The following is a 24,297-nucleotide window of genomic DNA, read 5'->3' on the forward strand; positions in this document are numbered from 1 at the left end:
CTAGCCTTGAGCTGAAGAGCTGGGGGACAGCACCCAGGCCTAGAGTTCAGACCCCACGACCGGACCCCCCCACCAAAAAAAAAATTTTTTTTATAATTTTTTTTTTTTTTTTTTTTGTCGGTCGTGGGGCTTGAACTCTGGGCCTGGGCGCTGTCCAAAAATTTTTTTTTATATGTATATATATCTCTATCTATCTATCTATCTATCTATCTATCTATCTATCTATCGCCAGGGGGAAAGAGGATCTGGATTTTCCACACCAACTTTAATCACAACCTTGAAGTTCTTGAGCTAACTTTGAAATGAGCGAATACACAGAGGGCATGGTTTCCATATTCACCATCACAGATTTCATGAGAATGGTGACATAGGACAATGAACTTTCATAGAATTTACTTTCAAAGTGCCTATTGAGAAAGGAGAAAGGGACATCCTCACACAGAATTCATAATGGGCCAGTGACAAATACATATATATTAAGGGGCTTTACAAAACCAGCAATCATTCCTTCTCTTCATTGGGTGAAGACCAACGTCTGCCCTGCAAGAAGTATTTGCTGATTAATGGCTTTCCAAGTTAACACTATGAAACCATTTTCACTGTGTGTGTGTGTGTGTTCTGGTACTAGGGCTTGAACTCATGGGAAACCATTTTCAGTGTGTGTGTGTGTGTGTGTGTGTGTGTGTGTGTGTGTGTGTGTGTGTGTGTGTGTGTGTGTGTGTGTGTGTGTGTGTGTGTGTGTGTGTGTGTGTGTGTGTGTGTGTGTGTGTGTGTGTGTGTGTGTGTGTGTGTGTGTGTGTTCTGGTACTAGGGCTTGAACTCATGGCCTTGTACTCTTCTTTAGCTTTTTTACTCAAGGCTAGTGCTCTACCACTTGAGCCTCAACTCCACTTCTGGCTTTTTGTTGGTTAACTTGAGATCGAAGTCTCAGGGACTTTTCTGCTACTCTGGCTTTGAACCTCAATTCTCAGATCTCAGCTTCCTGAATAGCTAGAATTATAGGTGTGAGCCACCCGTGCCTGGCCAACTATTTTCATCTTTTAGAGCATTAATGGAAGGCACATTGTTTGGATGTATCTTTTTTTCTTTTTTGACCAGTCTTGGGGCTTAAACTCAGAGTGAGTGCTACCCCTGAGCCTCTTTGCGTGCAAGGCTAGTGTTCTATCACTTGAGCCACAGCACCATTTCTGGCTTTTTCTGAGTATTTTATTGAAAATAAGACTTTCCTGCCCTGGCTGGCTTCTAACTATGATCCTCAGATCTCAGCCTCCTGAGTAGCTAGGATTATAGGAGTGAGCTACCAGCTCCTGGCTCGAGGTTTTTGGTGTTTTTTGGTTGGTCATGGGGCTTGAACTCTGGGCCTGAGCTCTGTCCCTGCACTCTTCAGTTCAAGGAGAGCACTCTACCACTTAAGCCATAGCACCACTTCTGGTTTTCTAGTGGTTTATTGGAGATAAGTCTCAGGGATTTTCCTGCCTGGGCTGGCTTTGAACCGTGACCCTCAGATCTCAGCCTCCTGAGCAGCTAGGATTACAGGCGTGAGTCACTGGTGCCTGGCTTCAAGTTTTTTTGTTTTTTTCTTTTTTAAACTCCACTCTCTTACTGAGTTATATTAGCCGGAGTTTGGGAAGAGATATAAATTTTGTCCCTAGTTTTAATTTATATTTAGGATACAATGGAAAACATTGTTTTCAGATGGATAAAGATATTGTCATCGTCTGTGTCAAGAATTTTAAGTGTTTTTAAATTACCTATTGTTGCAAAGTTGTTAATTGACTGAAAACTTATGTTTACCAACCAGATATATTGAATAAATACAAGGCAAATAAGGCCAGATTTTGTTGTTGTTATTGGTTGTGGGGCTTGAACTCAGAGCCTGGGCACTGTACCTGAGCTATTTCACTCAAGACTAGTGCTCTACCACTTTGAGCCACAGTGCTAGTTCCAGTTTTCTGGAAGATAAGAGTCTTACAGACTTTCCTACCCTGGCTGGCTTCTAACCATAATCCTCAGATCTCAGCCTCTTGAGCAGCTAGGATTACAGGTGTGAACCACTGGCACCCAAAAAGACCAAAATTTTTTGTGAAGTTGAAAATAAACCCATGAAAACTATGTATATCTTATCTTCATTTACTTTACCTTATTATTACCCGTGATGCCCTTTTCATAATGAGCCAAAGCATTTACATAATCACCCCTGAAAGAAAAATCATAGTGAGCTTTAATTCATACTTAAATATTTTATTTACATATACAAAACTTAAAATGTAACCTCTGTTACTGCGTTGCTACAACTCACAAAAGAAGTGATATGCAACATACACACAAGCATTCTTTCTAAGTATAACTCATCATTATTTTGCCACATTAAAAATAGCTGACTGCTGCTGGGCGTGGTGGTGGATGCCTGTAATCCCCACATTTGGGAGATGAGTCAGGACAGTGATTGGAGGCTCTCTGGGGCTACCCATTTAACTCAAGGCTGGGGCTGGGCTGTAAAGTGAGGCCCTGCCTCAAAAAAATCAACTTATTATGCTACAGGGTAAGATATCACATAGTAATATGTGATATGCTAGGCATTTGGGGGTCAAATAACAGTAAATTTTATGGGCCACTTTTGGTTAATGGTTAAGGAAATTATCCTAAAAATAAATTTCTTCTAGATGCTAAGTATTTGTAAGCATGTGTACTGAGACAATCTGGGTTGTTATCGGTTTACTGCGGGCAGACATTGAGGCACAGTACTGAGGGTCCTATAAAGGAACCATACATGACGTAACACTGTCAGCTTTCTATCGCTGTGACAAAATACCTGAGAAAAATCAATTTACAGGATCAAACACTTAGCTGGATGCCAGTAGGTAATGTCTGTAGTTTTAGCTACTCAGCAGGCTGAGATCTGAGGATGGAGGTTCAAAGCCAGCCCCAAGGGACTCTTACCTTCAATTAATTAACTTACCCCCCCAAAAAACAAACAAACAAAAACTTGAAGCTGACTGCCAATGGCTCACGCCTGGAATCCTAGCTACTCAGGAGACTGAGATCTGAAGATCATGGTTTGAAGCCAGCCTGGGCAGAAAAGTCCCTGTGAGGGGCTGGGAAGGTAGCTCAGTGGTAGATGCTTGCTTTGCATGCATGAGGCCCTGAGTTCGATTCCTCAGCATCATATAAGCAGAAAAAGCCGGAAGTGGTGCTGTGGCTCAAGTGGTAGAGTGCTAGCCTTGAGCTGAAGAGCTGAGGGACAGCGCCCAGGCCCAGAGTTCAGGCCCTGCAATCGACCAAAAAAAAAAAAAAAGTTCCTGTGAGATTCTCACCTCCAATTAACCACTCAAAAACTGGAAGTGGTACTGTGGCTCAAGTGGTAGAGCGCTAGCCTTGAACACAAAGAGGCTCAGGGTCAGTGCCGGGGGGCCCTGAAGCCCCAAAACTGACCCCCAAAAAAAGCTCGAAGGGGAGCTGTGGCTCAAGTGGTAGAGCGCCAGCCTTGAGCAAAGCAGCTCAGGGACAGCGCCCAGGCCCCGAGTTCAAGCCTGTCAATTTGGGCCTGTGGCAAAACAGAACATCACGGCAGGCAGCCCCATGTGGAGCAAAGCTGCAGAGCGGGGGGTCGGGGAGGAGCCAGGATCCACAGCCCTTTCAGGGCTCCCCATCAGTGACCTAACTCCTCGCACTAGGCTCCACCTCCTTTAGCCCCACCCCCTCTCAGCAGTGCCACTGTTGGTTTTCTCCACGTGGTCTTTATGGTATGCTTAAGATCCAGAACCTGGCAATGATTAGAGTTCCTGTATCCCTGACTGAAACTACTGTCGAATTACATATTTAGAAGACACATTCAAGTCCATTTATTTTCATGATTTAAGTCGTGATTTGCTTATGACCTTTTGTTTCTGAGATCTGTCTTCCTCTGGGAAACTGTCTCCTCCACTCTAATTAACCAGCTCTGAAGATGGCAGTTTTAAGGTCTCCCTCAGCTCCACTCCATCAGTGTAGGTGAGTTTCTCACTCAGGTTTTCTTTTTTGGAAGTGATGTGCTTCTGCAAGTTGAGAACTTCCCTTTCAGTCAGCATTTTCCAAAGTGGAAATTTCTAATGTGGGACCCAGGCTGCTCAGCCGAGCCTGCTCAGCCCGGAGACATTACACTGGCAAGTGGGAACTCTCAGCTTATCTCTATATTACTTTCGGCTCACTGACTTTAATATGACTTCATTTTGGACTTATGTGGCTTTAGTTCATTGGTATAGTTTCAGACTATACCACTTTGAGACTTAGCAGACCACTGCTGCCAACCCAGTCAAAGCCATGAGCTTCTAATGAAAGCAGCCGTGGAACTGAGCTCAGGATGAGGCCTGGGGGCTTCTGATGGGATACACAGCGGTTTGCCACTGTTAGCACCAGGGAAGCTCATCATGAGTAGGTTGTTGGATCAGGGCAGAGGAGCTGCACACAGACAACAGGGACACCTTTAGGCATTCAGCCAGGCAGGAAGTGTGACCCCTTTTCAAAAGTAACCAGTACCATAAAGAGCTGAAGATGTGTTCAAGAGGCAGATCTCGGATTTACAAACCCCCAGAACTATGAGAAATAAAATTCTGCTCTTTGTAACTACCTCTGCCTCAGGTGGGCATTCTGTTACAGTAGCCCCGATGGACTGAGAGACAGACCAAACTTACTCAACAATCCTCCAAGTGTTAGGTTCTGACAGGATGTCACCCTCATGAGACACTGACCTGCTGTGCTACATGAGATTCTCCACAATATTTAGACTCTGAAAGTGGGGACTCAAAGTTGGATGTTGATGCTGCAGACAGAAGTGGGCAAATGTGTAGATGAAACATGTTTTGTCGGTCCTGGGGCTTGAACTTGAGCAGGCTTTCCTGGGTGCTGTCCCTGAGCCTCTTTGTGCTCAAGACTAGAGTTCTACCACTTCAGTCACAGCGCTACTTTTGGCTTTTTCATAGTTTATTGGAGATACAAGTCTTACAGACTTTCCTGCCTGGGCTGGCTTCAAAACATGATCCTCAGATCTTAGCCTCCTGAGTAGCTAGGATTATTGCCTTGAGCCAACAGTGCCTGGCGTGGATGAAACATTTTCAGATATACAATTAATAAGGATTCTATTCTCTGAAAGGCTTTTTATTATGTCAAGGGATGGCCTCATAGTCCATGGCAGTTTATAACTGAAGATGCGCAGCATACACTAGAGTTAAAATGTATGGAGATGAGGACTTACGTGAATTCCAGCTGAATGGCGTATTCTTTGGATATAAATGGTATTTGGTCTGGGGCCAGGCGTTTGGCCAGTTGCAGGGCACTGTCCCAATGCTGTAAGTCCCTTCTCATCTGTTGGGAAGGGAAAAACCTTTATTTCAAAAGAGCTCACTACCCTGAAAAGTCACCATTTACTGCCAGGCTTCATAAAAGTAGTTACAAAGACTCTTTGTTTAAGTAATGAACCTTGACATATAGAAAGATAATATACCACTATAGCATGTCTCAATGAATGTGAGTGAGTCCTACGCTGGGAGAAAGTTGTAGCTTTTACATTGAGTGGTTTGTGGCTCTTCCCCAAACTCCATCTTACCTAACACAATCTTATTCCTTCGTATACAATTTTTCTCAGTAGGCAGAAATTAATTTAAATTTAAATGAACGTAATCAGTTAAAATTTAATTTTCATCTTAGTGAGGCATTAATAAAGTTGGGAACCACTTTATTACAGAAACTGATGTAGGGCTGGGAAGGTGGCTCAACGGTAGAGCATTTGCCTTGCATGCATGAGGCCCTGGGTTTGATTCCTCAGCACCACATAAGCAAAAAGAAAAAAGCCAGAAGTGGTGCTGTGGCTCAAGTGGTAGAGCGCTAGCCTTGAGCTGAAGAGCTGAGGGACAGCGCCCAGGCCCAGAGTTCAGGCCCCATGACCGGACCCAAAAAAAAAAAAAAAAAAAAGAAACTGATGTATTTCCTTAGACGACTTAAAGCTACAGTAAAGCACATATAACCAAAAACATCTATCAAATTTAAAGTGCCTTTCTTCCTGGTTCCTGTGGTCATTTCTAGTGTCTGGTACATAATTCCAAATATAAACCATTACATTCTCTTATGTTTTAAAAAGTTCATTCCTCATCTATTTGCACTATAAAGAATTAATAATAGCTGCATGTTGAATTGAAACGTTGTATAACTCCTTAAAGCTAATATGAAAACACATAAGACTTTAAAAAAAGAATAAGAGCTAACATTTTGCAAGTGTTATTCTTTGCCAGGTACTAGGCCAGAATATTCACTTATTTTACTTTTCACAACTATCCTTTTGTGATGAACTTTTCTTATACCCATTTTAGCGGTCCACAGTCTGAGGCAGAGAGGCTACTTTTCTCCCAAGGAGGCATGGCTAGTCCCTCTTAACTATGAGTACAAAAGAGAATGTCGTACAGTAAGTAGAAGACAATTGAACCTCAGTTTTCCCTTCTAGAAAATAGAGAAAACAGGCCGGGCGCTGGTGGCTCACGCCTGTAATCCTAGCTACTCAGGAGGCTGAGATCTGAGGATCGCGGTTCAAAGCCAGCCCGGGCAGGACAGACCGTGAGACTCCTATCTCCAATAAACCACCAGAAAACCGGAAGTGGCGCTGTAGCTCAAGTGGTAGAGCGCTCGCCTTGAGCTGAAGAGCTGAGGGACAGCGCCCAGGCCCAGAGTTCAAGCCCCACGGCCGACCAAAAAAAACCAAAAAAACAAAAAAAAACAAAAAAACAAAAAAAAAAGTTTAAAAAAAAATAGAATATGTCAAGTGATTGGGAAAGTGCCCATACCTCCAGGGCAGCTATGGGACAGCTGGATGCCAGGTACAGGTCCTGAGCCAGGTTGAAGTCATTAGTGAACATGGCGAGATGTCCTGCCAGTAGACTGTAGTCCTCTATTCCCTACAAATAAAAAAAAAAGAAAGAAAGAAAGAAAAAGAAAAAGAAAGAGAGATGAGAGAAATACAAGTGTTGAATTTTTTATTTTCTTTTATTTTCTGGGGTTTGAGCTCAGGGCCTGGGTACTATCCTTGATATTTATTTACATATTTATTTTGGCTCAAGGTTAGCACTCTACCATTTGAGCCACAGCTCTACTTCTGATGTTTTTGGTAGTTAATTGAAGATCAGAGTCTCATAGACTTTCCTGTCTTGGGTGGCACTGAACTCCTGAGTAGCTAGGATTATAGGCATGAGCCATATGCGTCTGGCTGAATTTTATTTTCTCAGAAGACTTTGCTCAGTTGGAAGTAATAACACTCTACCTGTTCACTTGTTAGGCCAAAATGTAAAACTAAATAGACTGCATACACACACACACACACACACACACACACACACACACACACACACACACACCAAACTAAATAGACTGCATACACACACACACACACCACGTATATTTATTTATTTATTTATTTATTTTGTGCCAGTTCTGGGGCTTGAGTTCAGGGTCTGGGTACTGTCCCTTAGCTTAAAGCTCAAGGCTAGGACTCTACCACTGAAGCCACAGTTTCACTTCTAGCTTTTTAATAACTGAGTGCAGGTCAAAGTCTCAAGGACTTTTCTGCCTGAACTGGCGTCGAACTGTGATCTTCAGATCTCAGCCTCTTGAGAAGCTAGGATTATAGGTGTGAGTCACCAGCTCAGCTCCACATTGAAGTCTTTTTTTCCCCATTATTTAGAGAATATTTTATTAGTTTCTGTAATCAAACCCATGTAGATCCACATTTTTAAAATTTATTTATTTATTTTGTTGGTCTTGGGGCTTGATCTCTGGGCTTGGGCGCTGTTCCTGTGCTCCCCAGCTCAAGGTGAGCACTCTACTGCTTGAGCCACGTGCCACTTCCAGTTTTCTAGTGGTTTATTGGAGATAAGAGTCTCACGGTCTTTCCTGCCCTGGCTGGCTTTGAACCTCGATCCTCAGCTCTCAGCCTCCTGAGCAGCTAGGATGACAGGCGTGAGCTGCCAGCGTCCGGCTTGTAGATCCACATTGAAATCTAACTCTGGCCATTCACCCACAGAGCTGGGTACCTTTATTTGTTCCAAGGACATCACTATTCCAACATCCCCAATCGTCCGATACACACGGATTGCGAAGTCCACTTCCATGTGGTGTAGACAAGCTCTGGCCAGCTCCCTCCACGCATCCGGGTCCATCAGGATCTTGCATATTTCCCAAGCATCGGAAAACCTGGGATGGAGTAACAGGTTTAGCTCCACAGCAATCCTGATCACCGACAGGCAACGTTCACACTGCATGCTGTGGAATACGGAGTGCTAATACAGCGCCATGAATACTGATCGTCACTTGCAAGTAATAAAAGCAATTAAAAAACCCCAAACTTTCTTTATGACAGGATAAATCCAGTGAATTTTTTGTAAATAAAGTCTGATTAGAATATAGCTACTGGACAGAAGATCATGACTCAGTACCCTACGTGAGGACCTGTGACACAAAACCCAATGGCCCAGAAACCCTGAAATATTTGCCATTTGGCCAATAGCAGGAAGGGTTTGTTGACTTCTGCTTTAAAACACCATGAAAATGCAGATTTCACTCTCCCCAGACCCTCTGCATCAACCACCTATCACATCTACTTATCCACTGATCAGTTGTCTACACACTCACCTGAGTTTTCTATGTAACTCTCACCCACTGTGTACTTATGTGCTAAGTGCTGGTGTGCAGAAATGTGTTTACAATCCAGGCATATTACCCAGTCACTGTCCTTGGGGCAGTTGTTGTTGGGGTGTGAACAGTGACTCTGTTCACACATGTGGTGGAGGTAATTGAGGAATCATGTATGGATCTTTGTGCTATGGGTGTGTGTTTTGCATAAATGTTCTCAATAGCTTACCCTAACAACCTTCTTGACTGAGTGCCGTTGGTTTTCCTTAGTAGATGAGGACATGAGGTTAGCTCAAGCCACAGCGAAGTAAGTGGTACTTCACCCAGGCTGGAGGCCGGGAGACTCCAACCAGGACTGCTGGTGGGAGAGTCAGGGAGAGCTCCTAGAGGAGGGCTGCTGAGGCCTGGGGAGTCACCATGGGCAGGCATTCCAGAAGAGCCATGGAAAGAGGCAGTTCAAGAATCCGAATGGGAGAGGAGAGGGAACTCATGGGGTCCTGAGGAGCAGTGCCATTTAAGAGATGGTCAGCAGGCACTGGTGGCTCACACCTGTAATCCCAGCTACTTAGGTGACAGATCTGAGGACTGGGATTTGAACCAGCCTAGGGAGAAAAGTGTGTGAGACTCTTACCTCCAGTTAACCACTAACAAAGCCAGAAGTGAAGCTGTGCTAAAATGGTAGCCTGCTAGCCTTGAGCAAAAAAGCTAAGGAACAGTACTCAGGCCCTGAGCGCAAGCCTCGGTATTGGCATAAGAGAAAGAGGAAGAGAGAGAGGCAGAGAGAGAGAGACAGAGACAGAGACAGAGACAGAGAGAGAGAGATTGTTAGAAGAATTAGAATTCACAGTGGCCCTATGAAGTAAGAGAAAAATAAAATGGGAGAAAAAAATCTGAAGCAATGCAAAAATGAACTCAAGACTTGGTTCAAATAGAGTTTACTGGCATTTTATAGTAGGTGGCTCTTTGTTCTGAAGGCTTATCTGTGATACAGCACCCATACCATCACACCAAGCAACAGGAATGCCTTGAGCATGTACATGCATTTCCATACCAGCCCCCCCCGCCATCTTAACTGCGCGTCCTAGTGGCCCAGGGAAATGAATGAAGCAAGTGGGATCCACATTTAGCCAATTGTATTGAACCTGAAAGTTACAAATGCAAACAAAAAGCTCCAGGAGGAGTGTGTGCCCTTACCTCTTGAGCATGAGGGTCTGTGACAACATCTGCCTCAGGTCAGTGGGATGCAAGTCTTTGAGGTTGTAGAGGAAAGTGTGGGTGCTGAGGTAGATGGTGTTCAGCTTCCCGCTCTGTGTCTGGCAGGTCAGCTCGCCATTGTATAACAGCAAAGGTTTATGAGAGAAGGGAACCTTGGTGCCACCAGCCAAAATAACCTTGGATCCTGGATTATAAAACAGACAGCGAATGCTCGGCACAGATAATCAGCAGGGTGGGCTTTCACTTCATTGTAATGAGAATTTACTTATCAACAAATGTACAAACGGAAATGATTCAGTACCTTGTATAGTGTCCTTGTGAAAGACATAAGTGTAGGCCTTATCATCATCGTAAGCAAGAAATACACCTTTATTCATTGGCCAGTTTTCCCAGAGAACACCTTTAATGGTAGGCGAGAGGTCTGGAATCTCATAGGTGGCATCATTAATCTACAAAACAGGATGGACAGCGTCGCCTCACACCTGCACGTCCTTAGCTACCGGCGCCGGGCTGCAGTGCCGGCCACGCGGCCTCTGCCCCCATTGCTGCGGTTGCTCTCCAAGTTCTATACTACACCTAGGTGGGAAAAAAAAAACCCACAAAACTGTAGCTATTTGGTCTAAAATCTGATGAATTTGAGGACAAACTACAAGTCCAGACACAATGACTGCAGGCTAAGAATAAAAAGATAAAGTTAGATGCCAGTGGCTCATGTCTATGATCCTAGTTACTCAGAAGGTTGTGATCTGAGGATCATGGTTCAAGGCTAGCCTGAGCAGAAAAAGGCTGTGAAACTCTTAGCTCCAATTAACAAGTGAAAAGCCAAGAAGTATAGGCATGGCACAAGTGATAGAATAACAACCTTAAGCAAAAAAGCAAAGAACAAAACAAAACGAACAACAACAATAACAACAAAACCCCCAACAACAAAAAAAACAAACACCAAAAAAAAACAAAAACCAACAAATGGCTGGGAGAGCCACTTATGTGGTAGAGCACGTGCCTGACAAATTCAAGGCTCTGAGTTCAAATCTCAGTACTGGAAAAAAACAAAAACCACAGCCAACTAGCAGAACGGGAATTAGGCATAAGCAGTGAAGTTATGTTTTTCAGAGAAAGAAAAAAAATAAAGAGGAGAGAAAGGAAGAAAGGGGGCAGGGAGCAGGGAGGAGGAAAGAGGCGGGAGGAGACGGAAAGTGCAGTGTTGAGAAGACGCTGTTTCCATTTGAGTGAACATGAAGACAAACCCAGAGCCCTGGAGCCAGCTGCCAACAGAGCAGCTGCAGGCTGAATGAATGAATGATGTCCAAGTTAAGCCATCAACTGGGTGACAAGAGGAAAGGAAACATCCAAGTGTGGTAAGTGATATCGAAGCCAATGTTTATACGTTGGACTATTAAGGATGGGCCCACCTGGTTTAAATCATTTGATGGAAAAAACATTCCCTCCTTTTCCAGCTTTTGTTTTGTTTTTGCAGAACTGGAGATGTACTCAGGGCCTTGCATTCTACCAGTGGAGCCACATCCTCAGCTCTCTTACTTTGAGTTTGTCTTGTTACGTAGGGGCACCAAGTAACTTAGCCTAGGCTGGTCTCAGACCTTGATCCTCCTATCTTTGCATCCTGAGTAGCTATGACCATAGCACTCCTGCCTCAAGATCTTTAAGGAAGGAGGAGAGCAAACAGAGGTGGGCAGAAAGGACAAGGTGTGCCCCCTGATTTCTGAAGAAGTTTCTGGTGAATCTGGGGACAAAAGTAATATATATATATATATATTAAAACTATAGGGTGCAGGATATGAAAGGTTAAAAGTAACACAGAATGTAAAATATTTTTAAATAGCTTCTTTGGAGCTGTGCACGATGGTGTATGTCTATAATCCAAGCACTCAGAAGGCTAAAGACAGGAGGATCGTGAGTTGGAGACTAGCCTGGGCCACATAGCAAGACCTTATCTCCAAGAAATAGCTCTCTGGGACTGATACCATGAAAAACAGAACAAAGGCAGAAAGTTGTCTTAACATTGTCCACAAACATGGTATCACAAGACTAGGATCCTGGTACTGGGTTGGAGAAAATACTTCAAAAAATACCTTCTTTAATCACATTTGAGAACTAAGCATTTTGAAATTTTCCAGACTTACTGGACAGTAGACAAATCCATCACTTTTTTCATCAATGAAAACCAATCTGGTCCCATCTGGGTCAGGAAAAATCTTTTTCACGCTGACAGGATGTCGGTATTCACTAACGAACTGCCAGTCTTCTATGAAGAAGTACTGAATAACCCCAGTCTAAAAATAAAAATGAACCTAGTCACGGAAATGTAAGATACGCTCAAGAAAACACTGATATTTTCAGCATTTAAACACATTTCCTAATTTTAAGATAAAAATGTCAATATATTTGATGATGGCACAATATAAGAATCATATCTAGTATATATGAAAGATCGGGCCCAAGGGAAGAAATGAAATGGGAATGTAGAGGTAATTCAATGGGCTAGAACTTCTAGTACTTTTTATCCCTCAGTCCTGAGGCTTCAACGCTGGGCCTGGTGGTCCCTGAGCTCCTTTTGCACAAGGCTAGCACTCTACCACTTGAGCAACAACACCACTTTTGGCTTTTTCTGTGATTTAACTGGAGACAAGAGACTCATAGACTTTCCTGTCTGGGCTGGTTTCGAACTGTGATCCTCAGATCTTAGCCTCCTGAGTTAGCTAGAATTATAGATATGAGCTACTGTAGTACCTGGCCATATATAGTAAATTTTTTTCTTTTTTTTTTTTTTTTGGGGGGGGGTCCGGTCATGGGGCCTGAACTAGCTCTCTACCACTTGAGCCACAGCACCACTTCCGGCTTTTTTCTTTTTGCTTATGTGGGGCTGAGGAATTGAACCCAGGGCCTCAGGCATGCAAGGCAAGCGCTCTACCACTGAGCCACCTTCCCAGCCCATATCTAGTAATTTTAAGCATAGGAAATTATAACTTACTGATTTCCTATTTTCAAGAAATACCTTTTTTTTTTTTGTCGGTCATGGGGCTTGAACTCTGGGCCTAGGCACTGTCACTCAGCTCTTCAGCTCAAGGCAAGCACTCTACCAGTTAGGCCACAGTGCCACTTCCAGTTTTCTGGTGGACTTTCCTGCCTGGGCTGTCTTTGAACCACAATCCTCAGATCTCAGCCTCCTGAGTAGCTAGGATTACGGGCGTAAGTCACTGATGCCTGGCAGAAATACATTTTTATTTTATTTTATTTATTTATTTTTTATCAGTCATGGGGCTTGAACTCTGGGCCTAGGCTCTGTCCCTCAGCTCTTCAGCTCAAGGCTAGCGCTTTATCAGTTGAGCCATAGCACCACTTCCAATTTTCTGGTAGTTTATAGGAGATAAAGTCTCACGAACTTTCTTGTCCAGGCTGGCTTTGAACCGTGATCCTCAGATCTCAGCCTCCTGAATAGCTAGGATTACAGGTGTGAGCTACTGGCACCTGGCAGAAATACCTTTTTAAAGAGAAACTGTCAAATAAAATAATTTCACATCTTTTTTTTGGGGGGGGGAGGTCATGGGGCCTGAACTCTGGGCCTGGGTGCTGTCCCTCAGCTCTTCAGCTCAAGGCTAGCGCTCTACCACTTGAGCCACAGCACCACTTCTGGCTTTTTTTTTTTTTTTTATGTGGTGCTGAGGAATGGAACCCAGGGCCTCATGCATGCAAGGCAAGCGCTCTACCACTGAGCCACCTTCCCAGCTCAATTTCACATCTTTTATACCACTAATAAGGAAATTAGAAAATCAGTTTTCAGACAAAAATAAACAAGACAAACAATAGGCTCTCTTGGCTCATGCCTATAATCCTTAACTATTCAGGAGGCTGAGATCTAGAGGATTGTAGTTTGAGGCTAGCCTTCACAGAAGTGTCCATGAAATTTCATCTCCAAAATAACCAGCAAAATGCAGGGCTGGAGGTGTGGCTCAAGTTTTAGAGCACCAGCTGGGCAAGCTAAATGAAGTGTGAAGTCCCGATTTTAAAAACCCCCCAACAAATTATATACTATATATTAGTAATGAACTTGTACAAACCAAAATCAAAACATACAATACAGAAATTTGAGTGGGATGACAAAGTAAAATATGAGAAGTTGCCTGCATCCTATATTAAAGAAGATAACACGTACATCTGTCCCATAGATAATACGTACATCTGTCCCATAGATGAGGAAATCCCCCGTTAAGGCATGACACAAAATACGACACTTGTCGTCCACTGCTGGGAAGAGCCGAGTCTCGCGCTCTTCTTGGGTGTTCAGGATTTCAGTTTCTATCTACAAGATAAAGAACAATGGTCCAAACATTTAAGTAAACTCAGTGTACTTCTGGAGGAGAATCTCCCTTTCTCAAGTTCAACTATACATTCAGATTCTTGAGACTACCGAAGGCTTGCTTAGTCAGAAAAATATTGGGCAGGAAGCAAGCCGGTGGGCAGTGTTCCTTCTTCCATAGGGGGAAGTCTTCGCAGTAGGTTTTGAATAGTTGCTAAGCTCTTTGGCTTCGCACAGTACAAAGTGAAGCAACAGATATGAGCGCTGCTCTAAACTTCAGAAGGCCTATCCTCACAGGTGCCAGTGTCTCGTGAGCATCTGCATAGGTACAGTTTTGAGGGTCTCCACATTGACATGCCTAAATACAAGAGTCAGTGAATTCTAGGGAGACCAGAAGGTATGGTATTTCTGGAAGTCTTAAGGCTCTTTTGTAGCTCCTTCAAGATGCATTTATTGGGCTGGAGACTTGGTTCAGGTGGTAGAACATTTGCCTTGCAAACATGTGGCCCTGGGCTTAATTCCCAGTACCAGGAAAAATTAAAAAAAAAGATTCAGTGCTGGGGGCTGGGAAGGTGGCTCAGTGGTAGAGCACTTGCCTTTCATGCCTGAGGCCCTGGGTTCGATTCCTCAGCACCACATAAGCAAAAAGAAAAAAGCCGGAAGTGGCATTGTGGCTTAAAGTGGTAGAGCGCTCGCCTTGAGCTGAAAAGCTGAGGGACAGCGCCCAGGCCCAGAGTTCAGGCCCCACGACTGGACCAAAAAAAAAAAAAAAAAGATTCAGTGCTGGGCACTGGAGGTTCACGACTGTAATCCTAGCTACTCAGGAGGCTGAGATCTAGGGATGGTGGTTCTAAAGCCATCTTGGGCAGCAAAGTCTGCCAGACTCTTACACTCAGAAAAAGCTGGAAGTGGCAATGTGGCTCAAGTGGTACAATGCTAGCCTTGAGCACAAAGTGGAACAGGAACAGTGGCTAGGCCCTGAGTTCAAGGACTGGCAAAAAAAAAAAAAAAAAAAAGATTCAGCACTGGTTCTGATATCTTATACCGGTAATCCTAGCTACTTGAAAAGCTGAGATCTGAGGACTGTCGTTCAATGCCAGCTTGGGCAGGAAAGTTGGTGAGATTCTCATCTCCAATTGCCAGAAGTGAAGCTGTGATTCAAGGGGTTAAGTGCTTGCCTTGAGCACAAAAGCTCAAGGACAGTGCCTAGGAGTTGAGTTCAAGCCCCAGGACTGGCCAAAAACAATGAAGAAAAGATCCAGTGAAACAACTGAAATACTTTTATAATAATTGTTACACATAGCATGGCTTCTTCTTATCAGATGTGTAGGGAATGGAGCTATAAGGTCAACTGAATACCTCAGACAGAAGGGCGTGAGTTTTGCTTCTCCTTTCCCCACACTGGGCTTTCGGGTTAGTGTGTACACACTTGCTCCCTGACCTAGTTTTTTGCTAGGAAACAGGGGGCAACCAGCGTCATGTAACTGCAGGTCCCAGGACGCTAGGGTCAGACTTACCAAATGTAACTGGACTTTGCCTTCAAAGAGCGCAGCTGCATAGTCACTGTGAAGGCACACACTGGCCACCGTGCCCAGATATTCCATATCTTTTAATTTTCTTACACCTGTAGCAATTTAAAAAGTTAGACATATCAAAATATAGGCAAAACTAGCTCAAATAAATAATGGCAAATAACTATAATGTGCAGGTCCTTCGCAAGGGTCTGTGGGCTTAAAATCTTTAGCCATTCTTAAAAAAAAACTGTTAGTGGCTCTAAAAATTTACCTTCAGGAATTCCATAATGGTTTGCACAAATCAAGAGAAGAGAAAATAAGGTCACGTACAAAACCAGCTTTTAAGTGAGACGAAGCTTCACCCGTGGTCTACTTAACAGCCTACTTCTCAGCTTCTTCTGTCTGAGGGTCATCTGACTAGAGGTGGGGGATGGGAGAGAGGAAGAAGAAATTGGAAAGAAGGAATATGGGGGAGGGGTAGAGGAGGAAGGAGAGGAAAGAAGTTGGGGGGAAAGGAAGAGGGAGCAGCACAGGCAGCTTCCCGGAGCTGCTTATAGGGGCAAGTAATATTTCGGAAGGGCAGAGCTCTTGGTGACGTGAAAGCACATTTTATTTAATCAAATCGGCCTCATTTTCCAGATGATTAAAGCAAGCTCATAGGGCCAAAGAAAGCAGGCTATAGTCACTTAGCTCACAGACAGGGGAAACAACCCAGGGCCCTCCAATTCCAAGGCTCAGACTCCGCCCACTTACACCAGCTGCCTTCACTAGAAAGGGAAAGGGTAAAATCTTTTCAAATTATTCAGAACTTTTGAGGGTTCACAAAGCCGTGTGAGCGAGGAAAAAAGATGTCTGAATAAAAATGAACATGTGGTCTTATAAAAGAACCTTCCAGCCAGGAACCAGTGGCTTAAATCTATAATCCTAGCTACTCAGGAAATCAACCTCTGAGGATTGTGACTTGAGACTAACCTGGGCAGAAAAATCCGTAAGATTCCATCCATACCAGCATACAGCGGAAGTGAAAGTATGGCTCGATGGTAGAACAGCCTCGAGTGTAAAAGCTAAGCGGAGTGCAAGGCTCAGCTAGGGGACCGTGGCTCATGCCTATAATCCTAGCTAGCTAGGAGGTTGGCATTTGAAGCCAGTCTGGGTAGGAAAGTCTGTGAGACTCTAACCCCCAAAGGTTAGACTAACCACCAAAGAGCTGGAAGTAAAGCTGTGGCTCAAGTGTAGAGAGCTAGGAATTAGTCTTGAGAAAAAAGGCTCAGGAATAGCACCCAGGCCCTGAGTTCTATCCCTAGAATCAGTAAACAAACAAAAAAATACATGGCCCTTGAATTAAAGTCCCAGAACCAGCGTGTATTACCCCCCCAACCACATCCCCACACACAAATTTTAGCATTTCCCAAAAAAGAAGCACAGCAGAGCTTATATGACAGATAACAATACAATCAATGGACTTAGACTTGCCATTATCCCCTAAGGAATAAAACCAAGCTCGATTATTCATGCCTACAGCCAGATGATAAAGACCCACGGCCACGAAGTTGGGTTCCACATCCACAGAGATTATAATTGGTTGTTCCTGTAATACAGAGAAGGAATCATTAGTGCATCAATCACTAACTTGGTTTTGATTTAATTAAAACAAGAAAAGAAAAAGAACACCATTTTCCTACTCCTTCAACGAGGTTGGCCACGGTGACTTCAAGGAGGGAGGTGAGATACGCGATCCTTGTCTGGCAGGAGTCCCCGAGAATGGGCAGCTTTGTCAGGAAAACGTGCAGCGAGCCCATTTGAGTAGAGAGTGCCAGCAACTGCCCGTCATCTGTCCACGACAAGGTTCCCAGGCCTGAAAGCATTCACAAATGAATGACCGTGCACAAACAAAAGCACGGTGCAGTAAACAAGCAAATAGTCCCATGTAGACTACCAGAGACTTATAAATCAAGTATTTTCTTTGCTAACTTAGTCTTAATGGAGAGTAAGGAATTCCCCATGAGTTGGCTGAAGAATATGAGCCCTGTCTCACCTGATTTGGCTCAAAGGGAAAGTAATGTCTTCATTTTATACCTGGGTCAAGAGAAAAATTCACTGAAAATCTCTAGATCAGAGGGTATTTGTTCCTTCCTGTCAGGTAGTACACCTTGACATAATTACTACAATAAAGATTTCAGAGAGTCCAGTAAAAGAAGTTAATTTCATTCCTCCCACAAGGAATGAAATCCCAAGGTAACAAATACAATGTAACCCTCTCTAGTTAAAATCATGACAGTCAGCTATCTTTCTTTTCAGTAAAATCATACCTTTATTTTCATCATCCAGGTTGATGATGGCATACATGTCTTTTAATTCAGTTAAGTCATGGATTTTAACACTGAAAAATAAAATAATAAGGTATTGTTTAAATACATGTGAATCATCCATAAGCCAGCAATGTCTGACTACAAAGAAAATTTCTAAAATTCCTAAATTCTTCTTTGGGTGTATCTGACTTCACATGTGTGCATGCGTGTGTGCACACACACACAACTGTAAATTATGGACTAGGTCAATGGTCTCCCTGATATACAGGACCATTTATTGGGTTAAAAGTGTTAAAATTTCTAGCCAGGCATGATGACACACTTTTAATCCCAGGCTTATTCCTAAAATCCTTGTTACCCAGGAAGCTGGGATCTGGAATGCTTGGCTCAAAGCCAACCCAGGCAGAAAAGTCTGAGACTCTTATTTGCAATTAACCAGCAAAAAAAAAAAAAAAAAAAAAAAAGCCAGAAGTAGAGGTGTGGCTCAAGTGGTAGAGTGTCAGCAATGGGTGAAAAAGTTGATTGAGGTGTGAAACTCTGTGTTGAAGCCCCAGTGAAAGCAAGGAAGGAAGGAAAGGAGGAAGGGAGGAAGGAAGGAAGGAGGAAAGGAAGGAAGGAAGGAAGATTTCTCCACATATCTGTTCTAAAAGTCCAAGAAAGAAGGAGTATCAGATTCCTATGAGCACTGGAGTCTTGCTGGTTTCTCCTGGTTTTCCCCAGGCAAAGCTGGCTGAGTAGCTGTGACTTACCAGTTATCGCCACATGTAGCTGCTTTGTTCAGACTCTGCGATAAGGCAACACTGGTTAGACTGTCTTTATAGTCGCGCATCTGGAATATCTCCTGCCCAATTTCTCGAATATGAGTCGAAATTACCACAAGATTCCCACGTGAAAATCCAATGAGGATGTAGCCGTCCCCATACCTGAGTTAACGAGGGCAATGATATGGTAAAATTGGTAATATGGTAAATCAGCAAAAACCTTAGAATGAGGGAATTACAGAATATTAAAATTTCTCAAGGACTGTATCGACAATATGCCAGGTTGCTTTATATACTAAATATCAGACTGTAACTCAGAGAATGCTGTATTTGAGAACTGAATATTAGCAGAGTAAACTTACAACAGAGCTAGTAAAAGCACAGGGAGGCCTGTTGTACATACCAACTATAGCAGACAATGTTGCCGTACCGCTGCTGAAATTCCACATCCACTGGGGTATCTGGTTCATTCAGATAATAAAGAAACAAATTTCTCTTGCCAATCACCACACTTATCTGCCAGAAAAGAATAGAAGATTGGGAAATGAATTACTTAGTATTTCATGAAGAGATTTAACAAGCAAATCCAAACAGCTGAAGCTCATTTATGAAAACAATAAGACCAGCATCGATACGGCCAAATGCTATAATCAGCAAGATAATGTGACTGACATAAAAAAAAAAAAAAGCATCAGCAGATGTACACTCTGGTCAAGGATCACTGGCTTTACAAATCTTCAGTGTATCCTTTTGAAATATATTAAAAATCACTTTGTGGAATTCTTGTTCAACTGTTTAGACCACTGGGTTACATGGGAATACAACTCGGATGCAGTTTCATTGTAATTGAATTCATGTTTGGAATCTAGATTCCTCTATCTAAGCGGGCACCCTGCCTTCTAGCCACTCAGGATTATAGGTCTATATCCTTGTGGATAAGCTTTTATAAGCTTTAATACCATCACTGGCTCTTCTCCTAGGGTCAGTGTGGCTAAATTGCATCTCCATATTAGCATCTAGTGACAATTTTCAGCAGAAGCGGTCTCTGTATTATGGAGGGAAAAGAGTATATTACTTATTTGGTCTCCTTAAGAAGGATACTTAATATGTTTTCTTCATCCTAAGATACTATCAACTGCAAATTGCAATCAACCTAAAAACAGCTTTTTAGAAAATAAGGCAACATTACTTCCTGAAATGCATTTGTATGATTATGGAAAACATCTGAATTTTGGGATGTTATGTGGGAGGAAAAAAATGCTTTAAGGATTAAAGAAAGAGAATCCACAACTCTTAGTGATGTATTCACTACCATGTATAGAGTAAAAACTTAAAAATGTAGAATTCATGACTTCTGCCCTGCAAGGGACCCCTCGTATTTTACCAACTGCAACAGGAGGCTTTCCATTCACAGTACTAGCGGGCTGGCAGCAGTGAGGACCAGTTTTAGGCCTGAAAGACTAAGCCCTAGCGTAGTTTAATCAACCACAAACATAATTCATTTAGGAAGATCTGAGCCATCTGGGAAAAGGCAATCACAGACAAAATTACTGAAGGGATTTGGGCAAGGGCTGGATTCTTACTGTGTTTTCAGTAGAAGAACCTCGATCATCCATCTTCTTTGTGGAAAATTGCATGTCGCTTGGCTCAAATCTCACGGATGTCTACAGGGTAAAAACACCATTGCCATGAACATATCCACTATTCACATTCAGTTTGAAGTTGGCAGAGACTGAAGCCTGGTGGTCAAGCATATGTCTGGCATGTATGAAGGCCTTGGTTCAATTCTTCCTCCATATACAAATTCCAATTCATTCTCAACATAAACAGACAGGTAACTTACTTCATTTCTGACTAAAACTAGACTAAGAACTAAACATCTATTGCCACAAATACTTAGAAGTTCTGGATGAAACAGTATCTGTATCTTATTAGATGCATAGATGAACTATTGAGGACAAAAGGGCAATTGATAGGGGCCATAAATAAAGCTTAGACAGCACACAGAGTTTTGTGTGCAGAAGCTGGTCTTGAGTGCACAGCAGCTGGTGAGGAGATTGGAGGAAGCATATTTATCTTGTTTGGCCTGAGCTCTGAATCAGAAAGAACAGACAGTTCATTCTCAGCACCTGTAATCAGAGACCTGCTCTCTTTGTCTCTGTATGGGTGAAGGCTCTAGTTTATTCATGGATGGTCTGAAAGTCCTAGAATGAGCAGTTAATAAAAGAGTAGAAGGACCTAGGCTCATAAAAATCCCTGCAGTGTTTGGCACAAGCAAATCAAGAGCTTCTTCCACATTTGCAAAACATTCCACAAACAAACTTCACTGAAGATGAGGTCAAAGTCAAAGTTACAGAACTCAGAGAAATGGCCCATCCCACGCACGACTCAGCAGAGCTAAAGTTTACAGGATGATCAGAGAGCATAAAATACTTTAAAAGTAATTTAAGTCATTAATGTGTGAAATTAGACACTTCAAAAAATGCAGGTAGATGTATAAAATGCATTTGCACTTTTGTGTCATAGAAGGAGCTGTGGAGTAGAGCTCTAGAGGAGACATTGCTTGGTTGTATAACATGGTTTTGGTTTTGAGATTGAAATATCTTTCATTTACTTGGTTACCATCTTTCACAATGTAGTTCGTTCAAAGTTTTTGAATGCTTTCCTAGAGGGGCATATCAGTTTTACTCAAAGTTTTACCAACAGAATATGCTGTCTTGTTCTAAACAATTTTACCAGTCTGACAAGTGACGAATAGTATTTCAGTGTGGCTTTCATTTGCAGGTTTCTTTGTTTGTTTTTTGGTCTGGTCATGGGGCCTGAACTCTGGGCCTGGGTGCTGTCCCTCAGCTCTTCAGCTCAAGGCTAGCGCTCTACCACTTGAGCCACAGCGCCACTTCTGGATTTTTTCTTTTTGCTTATGTGGTGCTGAGGAATCAAACCCAGGGCCTCATGCATGCAAGGCAAGCGCTCTACAACTGAGCCACCTTCCCAGCCCCAATCATTTGCAGGGTTTTAATGACAAGCTTGATGATTTTTTTCATCTGTATGAAAGCCAGTTTTGTATGAATTGACTATTCCTCATCCTTATTTTTTTTTTTTTGCCAGTCCTGGGGCTTGAACTGAGGGTGTGAGCACTGTCCCTGAGCTTCTTTTTCGCTCAAGGGCAGCATTCTACCAACATGAGCCACAGCGCCACTTTGGGCTTTTTCTGTTTATGTGATATTGAAGAATCAAACCCAGGACTTCATGCATGGTAGGCAAGCCCTCTACCACTAAGCCACATTCCCAGCCCCTGAGTTGACTATTCCTATACTTGGGGAGATTTTAAAAAAGAACTATAAAGTATTTTCAAAAATTAAAAGTAGAGCTATTAAGGAAAAAAAACCTTCATGGAATAGATAATTAAGAAAAAGTAAATCCAATCCAGGGTCAAGACTTGCACTTTTAATCCTAACCATTTGGGGGGCTGAGATGGGAAGATCAAGGTATAAGGCCATCTCAGGCATAAAGTTTGAAAGACTCCTATTTCAATCATTAAAAGCTGAGTATGGTGACAGATACTTGTCATCTTCACTATGGGGAAGCATAAATAGGAGGATCATAGTCCATGCTAGCCCAGGCATAAATTCAACACTATCCAAAAACATTACTAAAAGCAATAAAGTGATGGGGTTAAGGCCAAGGGCTGGTTAAGGCCAAGCGTACACCCAGTACAATAAACAAACAACCCAAAAGTTATACGAATGACAAAAAGCACCTATTGAAGAGAATGAGACATGAGAAGGTATAGCACATGTTTAATGGCTGCTATGAAAGGGCAGAAGAGAAAAGCAAGAGGTAATATATTCAAAGAGACAATGAGTACAAACTTGCCCGAAGTAATGAAAGACAGAGGTCTTCAGATCCAGCAACTAAGATATATGCTGAGTGGGAGAAATCAAAAGAAACACACACACACACACACACACACACACACACACACACACACACACACACACACACACACACACACACACACACACACACACACACACACACACACACACACACACACACACACACACACACACACACTACAAACTTGCCCGAAGTGATGAAAGACAGAGGTCTTCAGATCCAGGAACTAAGATATATGCTGAGTGGGAGAAATCAAAAGAAACACACACACACACACACACACACACACACACACACACACGAGTGGGAGAAATCAAAAGAAACACACACACACACACACACACACACACACACACACACACACACACACACACACACACACACACACACACACACACACACACACACACACACACACACACACACACACACACACACACACACACACACACACACACCCTGGAGAAACCTCTTCATCACCAGAAAGAGATCAATGACTTCTAAGACAGGCAAGGTCTCCACCACACGGCAACTTCAGTAGCTGTCATGTTGGAAGGAGACATCTTAAGGACTAGAATGGGAATCAACGCCCTTGTGTGTAAGTAATAGGGAACCCTCGGATTCTGGCATGACCCAGTGGAGGAAAAAGCTCCGACTGTAGGTTGGTGGTATTTGACATGGGCCCAGAAGGGGGCGCTGTAGCATTGGCACTGTTTCATTGTTTCTAATGAGCATGGAAACAATGGTCAAAATTAGGTTTCTAAGATGCATTGTACTCATAAACTGACACATTAAGTTGAAACTCCTATGCACAACTCCAAGATAATTAAAAGTTATTTTAAAATTATAGTTTCTAGTAATCTTGCCACAGTCAACCATTTCTATAGCCCTACGTGACTCTTCCTTAAGATCTACTTCAGTCATAGTATGGTCTGCTCACCACAGCAGAGGTACATTTTCCACCTACAGAATTAATTTACTTCTTCCGTCTTCCCTTATAACTTCTCAGTCAAGTCAGTCAGGCGTGGATGAGCTGCAATGTGTTTTCCCTCTGATCTTTCTCATGCTGTTCTGCATGGGCCGGATGACAGGCTGCTAACTGTCTCGTGCTATTCACATTTACAACAAGTCTTAGCAGAGCACACGGTCACCTTGGTACGACTAAATGAGCAGCTTTCCTGGGAGCAGTGAGGCATGGCCGCATGATTAGGCCCCAGTCGTAAGACATGAATGGAAATTTTAAAACGTGTCTTCCAGGGCAGGCTTCTTACACATTTCTCGTGCTGCACTGCTCTTCCCCAGGGACGGAACAGATGAGTTCTTGGTGTACAAGCTCCAGCCATGCAGATGGACACAGGGCGCGCGGCATCCAAGAAAATGGTAGAGCAGTAATACAGAAAGACCTTGCAAGGGGCAAGGTTCTCAGTTCGAACCTCAGTTCCACCAAAAAAAAAAAAAGGGCGAAAGAAAGGAGAGAAGGAAGGAAAATACCATGTTGCCCATCCATGAGTTGAGATGGAGTCTCATGAACTTCTATGCCCTGGATGGCTTCAGACGCAATCTTCCAGTTTTTGTCTTCCATGTAACTAGGGTTGAACCACCATGTCCAGCAAGAGGTAATTTTTAAAAATGCA

General features: G+C 43.0%; 1 protein-coding gene across 1 annotated transcript in view; it reads right to left on the reverse strand.

Annotated features, from left to right (window-relative positions):
- Positions 1-24,297, reverse strand: part of Wdr19 (WD repeat domain 19) — a 58,402-nt gene that overhangs the window by 22,195 nt on the left and 11,910 nt on the right. Inside the window, exons 7-21 of the mRNA XM_070012460.1 lie at positions 20,347-20,427; positions 19,167-19,279; positions 18,752-18,925; positions 18,003-18,073; positions 17,376-17,548; positions 17,167-17,281; positions 15,697-15,803; positions 14,060-14,182; positions 12,006-12,155; positions 10,166-10,313; positions 9,844-10,048; positions 8,052-8,211; positions 6,810-6,920; positions 5,231-5,340; positions 2,140-2,197 (exon numbers count right to left, since the gene is read on the reverse strand). Of these exons, the coding sequence (XP_069868561.1) occupies positions 2,140-2,197; positions 5,231-5,340; positions 6,810-6,920; positions 8,052-8,211; positions 9,844-10,048; positions 10,166-10,313; positions 12,006-12,155; positions 14,060-14,182; positions 15,697-15,803; positions 17,167-17,281; positions 17,376-17,548; positions 18,003-18,073; positions 18,752-18,925; positions 19,167-19,279; positions 20,347-20,427 (1,899 nt within the window). The remainder of the gene's footprint in view (positions 1-2,139; positions 2,198-5,230; positions 5,341-6,809; positions 6,921-8,051; positions 8,212-9,843; positions 10,049-10,165; positions 10,314-12,005; positions 12,156-14,059; positions 14,183-15,696; positions 15,804-17,166; positions 17,282-17,375; positions 17,549-18,002; positions 18,074-18,751; positions 18,926-19,166; positions 19,280-20,346; positions 20,428-24,297) is intronic.

This window comes from Dipodomys merriami, unplaced genomic scaffold (genome assembly GCF_024711535.1).
Source record: "Dipodomys merriami isolate MVZ:Mamm:240054 unplaced genomic scaffold, mDipMer1.0.p SCAF_9, whole genome shotgun sequence".
Taxonomy (NCBI): Eukaryota; Metazoa; Chordata; class Mammalia; order Rodentia; family Heteromyidae; genus Dipodomys; species Dipodomys merriami.